Genomic DNA, 5,702 nt, shown 5'->3' on the forward strand with positions numbered 1-5,702 from the left:
TAATTTAGAACGGATATTGTAGCTCCATTATAGGCTGCTCCCGCTAGGCCTCATATTCCTGCCGCACGGAATGGGTCAGTTAGAAGAGTGGTGGGAGTGAGAGAGACCGACGAAGGAGAGAAATTTCCATACTTTAATATTTAATAATATATAAAATATAATGTTATATAATATGATAATCTGTTAGATATGATAGTCTTATAGATATAGGGATATAGATTAAAGTAAACTTTCTTCTAATAATATAGTAGAATAGAAGAGAGCGAATCGTGCTTTCCACACTACTTTTAAAATTTGGTATGTCAACTCTTGTATATAAATACCAAGCTAGAGGGCGCTTCAATTCATTCCCTTGCACCACCAGCCCACACATCTCAATATAACCTTCATTCACTCGCGGAGATAGCAGGCATGGCGAAGGCGGTGGCGATGCTGGTGGCCCTGGCCCTGGCCGTGGTAGTGGCGACAAGCGCAGGCAGGGCATCAGCGAACTGCAACATCGCGGCGCTAGCGAGTTGCAAGGCGGCGGTCATCCAAGGGGCAAAACCCACGGCGGTGTGCTGCTCCAACCTGCGAGCGCAGGAGGCATGCCTGTGCGAGTACCAGAAAAACCCTAACTACGGCAAATACCACCCCAATGCCCGCAAAATGGTCACCTCCTGCGGCATGGCCGTCCCCAACTGCTAGGGCGCCCTGCCCATGCCCCCGCAGTGTCAGCGTTGCATGCGTGCCTCTTGTTACCTCTCGTGTGCATGTAACGTGCCGTATATATGAATAAATAAATTGTGTGAATGAATCATCAGTTAATTGATTGAAGATGCATTTATCTATGCAGGTCGATCGATCTGTCTATTATCGTATTTAATTAGTGCCTCATATGGATCATAAATATATAGTACCAAGAGTGATGGTGTATATTTCTGTCATGATGATCCAAGATGTTTTTCATTAGCCGGACGGGAACATTCATGCCAGACCTACGATGATGACTTGGCCCCAGCGCCGTCGCTGCAGGCCGGCGAAGTCTTAAGATTTTCTTCCGCTTAAGACCGAACAGAACAATGTTCATGGTGTCTTTATTATTTACTAGCAAATATATTGTTTGCTGCAACGGGACTTGCGGCTCGAAGAATTATTTAGCAATCTAGTCATACGTTTTAGTTCATCTTCAAAACCAACTTTATACCATGACTGGACGTGCACCGCTTCACCTCATATGAACATATGAGGCTAGTATTTTATCCAATAATTGCATCATGCATTCAATTCGTACATAGATAGATAGATAGATAGATAGATCCACAAGGTAATACTTTAACTTCCCTGTCCTCAATTCATATGTCGAGATCAGATTCTACACATGCCTTGACACATTGCTCTAACTCACACAGACACCCACCAGAGAGAGCAAAGGATCACAGAAACATTCAAACTTTTAATATCTGTAAGTACGAATATAGATATAGATGAAGACAAGGATAGAGATAGAGATATAGGTAGATATAGATGAAGATACACATCAAGATAGAGCCCGTAGATGCATATCCACCAGGTAGTACTTCAACTCCCTCTCCTCGATCCATGCCCATCTCCACCGGAAGAAGCATCAGATCGAGCTTCCAAGCCTCCAACATGATCGACTCCAATTAATCTATATAATATAATAATGAGTTAGATGTAGTATAGATATATGGAGATATAGATATAGATTAAAATAAACTATTGTTACAATTCATAATGGGAATGGGTCGGCCCGGACCTGGCCCCATGGCCCTTGGGCCAATTTGCAAGGCCATGGGTCGACCCAATTCATCTAGAGCGTTTGGCCTTGCTGGCCCAATGGGGTATTATGGGTCGGCTCTGCTTAGATGCACCATATCGACGATATCCTATATGCTAGCAACAGAAAATGAGTCGTGTTAGCTATCAGGTAGCCAAACTCCAAATGATTGTTTACGCTCCTAAACAAGAAGTTAATATTGTGCAAAAAAAAATTTATTCCGTGTACAGCAGAGAGTACCACCATCAAACTTCTATCGAGTACACTGAATTTTCATCACAACGTCATGACAGAGGACATACTGAAAATCCCATTATTTGATTGAAAATTCTATGAGTATATAACCACCTTCAAAACTAAATCGCAGCCATGAATCTCGCAAGCCAGATCAAGGAATGGTCGCAACCAACGAGCAAGAATAATTTTTGCGACAAATCCAAGAACAGAGAATGGCCTGAGCGCTGAAAGCCTGAAACATGAACCAAGAACTGCCCCAACGAACACGCTGGGATAATGCATAGATCAAAGGGAACCCCACAGAGGAAGCAAGATGACGGCGACGGCCAAGAAGACGAGTAGTGACTCAGATTCACCGCGCACAACTGCACGAGCAAAATATTAGCTTTGGGGCTTGGGCACAGACGCACAGTACGAAATAGACAAACAGTTTCAATTGAATACACATGTCGATCACAAAGAACAAAGTGTTAGATAAACAGGTATGCATGTATGTTGTACGTGTCTTCCTAATCTGTAACAGTCAATGATATCTTAGCCCAGGAGAATAGGTAGTCCCTGTTGAATTGGTAGACCTGGTAGTTTGTGAGTTGTTATGATCCAAATCTCCTGGACTAGCACCCGGTTATTGTACTCTATGTAAAGGCCACGCACAAGGCTGTTCTGTGCACAGAAGCTAACACGAAGCCGTCGTACTCTCGATATTGAGAGACGACGTTCATCCCACGCTCTTGCGCCTCTGATTTTCCACACAAAGAACACAGAGAAGGTGAGAGAGAGATTTTTTTTTAAAAAAAAAACAGAAGAGAACTTACAGGTAGCTCTCACTCCTAGTTAGATCAGATCAGGAATCAGGAAATGCATCAGTGGCGTCGATGCCCTTGCTCTACCTCTCCTCCGCTGGAAAAATTCTGGAAAACGTCTATTGGGGCGAGTAAGAGATGGCGGCACCCGGCTGGACTTGGAACTTGGAAGATGCCCCGCCATTAACATACCAAAGGCACCCGCCGCCAGTCCGGTCACACGGTCTCGTCTCCTGTTCAGCAGCGGGAGGGTCTTCTGCCGGCTGCCGCGGCAGGGTCGCGGCGGCGGTGTTCAGGTCGTAGTGGTGGAGCTGCGCCGAGGCCGACCCAGCTTACCCGATGGGTCAACAGGGTCCAGCCCCATTGGCCCATTTCTGATTTAAAGGCCAACCTCGTGGCCCATTGGCCTTGGTTTAGTGGGTCGGGTCAACGACCCGCTGGGTCGACCTGACCCATTCACATCCTGAGTTACAATAATATAGAAGGAAGTGACTCGTGTTGTAGGCGCCGGCACGTATATATATGATTAGAGTTTTGCTTTGGTAGACCTCCAAAAAAGTTTGCACGCATCTTAAAGTGATCTAATATTAATTAAAACATTTTTAAGTAATTAGCCCACAGTCTTGTATGGGCCCAGCCCTATCCATACCGGTTCTGAACCCGACCCATGTCGCTTTTTCGTTCTCAGCAGGGCACAGCACGCCGAGAGGTGGCGGCTGCAGGGCGCGGCAAGTGGAGAGGCGGAAGCAGCGCTGCGGCAGGGCTTGCGCGTTATGCGACGAATGAGCGGCGGCCAACCTGCTCAACGCCGCAGCATCTACTGCAGTGCAGCGTGCGCCACGTTGGATGGACGGCGGCGGTCACAACTCACATTTCGCGGGTTGGGACAACGCCATTTTGAGCGCCCTCTGGAGTCTTGACAGGGGCAGTGGTACTGCATACTGATTTTCTCCCTACGGTTGGGAGCAATCCCCTCGGCCCGCAGCCTCCGTCAGGGGAGCTGAGGCATCCCCCGTGTGTGACCTAATACCTGTCCGGGATTGTCTCTCCTGTCGGTGGGGCACCGTCATGGCCCTGCTACGCGTGTTTCTAGCGAAAGGATTTGGTCACCCGCGATGCAGCGGTTCACTGTGGCCCAGCCAACAGAGACACGGACTGAAGGATAGCGCGGGATCTCGGAAAAATTTCATCCGCGCCCGTGACCTTTTCCCCTCTTCCCCAAATCCTTTCCTCTCCTAGCTGCTGGCCACTCAAAGTCGAACGTCTCTGCCCCCAAGGCCACAGCCAGCAACGCCGTCGGCCTCCTCCACCAGCAGTGCCGCCCACCGTTCCCCGCCACCCCTACCATCACCGCCGCCTCCCCAGTCATTAGCACCTGCCGTCGCCCACCAGACCCGTCACCCCCGCCCCTAGCCACCAGAACCACCGCAATCGCCTCCGGCCTAGACCCCAGCCCCGTCGTCCCCATCCACCAGGTTCGGATTTTCCGTTTTTTCTTCCCCCTCTTAACTCATCCCCAAAGAAGTGCTTCAGATCTGAATATCCATGATTGTGTAGGGTTTGTTGCCTAGGCTTTTGGCGTGACCACGACAAAATTGGTTGCTACTCGCGTATGCAAGATGATGGATCCGCAACATCGACGGTCTCTGATGAAAGTTGTTCTTTTATGTATGGGAATTTTTTTGGTCTAAATCAAATTGTATTCTTTAATTTACACCAGTTGGGAGAGGGGAAGTATGCCAGAGATAATTTCTTGAGCATCCACCATAACGGTAGTGCAAGCTTCCATCATGCAGTCCTCAAATCCTAAACATTGTGTTGGTTAGTTACCTCTCAATTTTTTTGTTGTACTCTATGTCCATTGCATCTGGTTAGTTATCTCTTTGAATTTTTTAGCTGGCAGTATTAATGCTTAATAATGATTTCTCATATTAACTATGCATTACAATTAGGGTTCTGATGACAAATTATTCATTGATTTGCATCTGAAAAATATCAGTTCTATTCTTTTTACAACACAGTAGATAAAACTTAGTATTTTAGTAGGACCGGTTTAGTGTTTCACACGACACTGCATGTAAATGTTAGTTTTTAAGTAGGCCTGCTTGTGGTTCACTGATTAATGGAGGGATGAACATTTAGTTATAATATGTGCATACAAATCTGATTGATTTCTCTCTATACAAATTTGATGTGCATACAATATCCCTGCTCAATGCTAACCTTTTTTTCCCAGGTTCAGTGCATCATTGCAAACTGAAAGAACTGCACTAGGAGCCTTTTAGAGATAAATCTGATAAAATGAAATGTACTTGCTTGATATAGCACTTAATGAGATAGCCTGACATACCACAAGGTACAAGTAGTCATACCACCTGACATGCTTGAGGATAGTTGTCATTGCTACCTGCTATATCTTAATATTGTTGCTTTTTTTAGTTTCTTACTGCAATGATGCTCATTTGTTTGTAATTTTTTCTTGAATCCAACATCAAGTATGTATAATTTCATATTAGTCACTTTTAATCCTGACTTATGATTTGTGAAACTAAACTTTGTGAAGGATAGCTGTAAGTGCTCCCACTTAAGTTTTGTATCAGTGCTAATGTTGTGTGACAACTATCTTATTTGTACAGAAAGCTCCTCTTGATTTTTTTTGCTTTATAAATGTGAGGCCTGTGGCGTGTTGATTTGTTTATGGCATATGCAAGTGATATATCTTTCATGTTTATGGTTGCAGGGTCCAGATGTGCAGTAGTAGGTTGGTTGGCAGCTCCTAGATGTGCTGAGGCAGCATAGCAGCTTCAGGGTTCTTCACTAATAGCGCATGGCACATCAAGGGTGGTGAGCATCACCCTATACCCTCCCATCCCTGTCTCTTC

The 5,702-nt window shown here is 45.8% G+C and overlaps 1 protein-coding gene across 1 annotated transcript; it reads left to right on the plus strand.

The window, feature by feature from the left end:
- Positions 1-411: 411 nt before the first annotated feature.
- Positions 412-687, plus strand: LOC136469247 (non-specific lipid-transfer protein 2P-like). The gene has a single exon (XM_066467520.1). The coding sequence runs from the start codon at positions 412-414 to the stop codon at positions 685-687; it is 276 nt and encodes a 91-aa protein (XP_066323617.1).
- The last annotated feature ends 5,015 nt before the right edge of the window (positions 688-5,702 follow it).

This window comes from Miscanthus floridulus, chromosome 8 (genome assembly GCF_019320115.1).
Source record: "Miscanthus floridulus cultivar M001 chromosome 8, ASM1932011v1, whole genome shotgun sequence".
Taxonomy (NCBI): Eukaryota; Viridiplantae; Streptophyta; class Magnoliopsida; order Poales; family Poaceae; genus Miscanthus; species Miscanthus floridulus.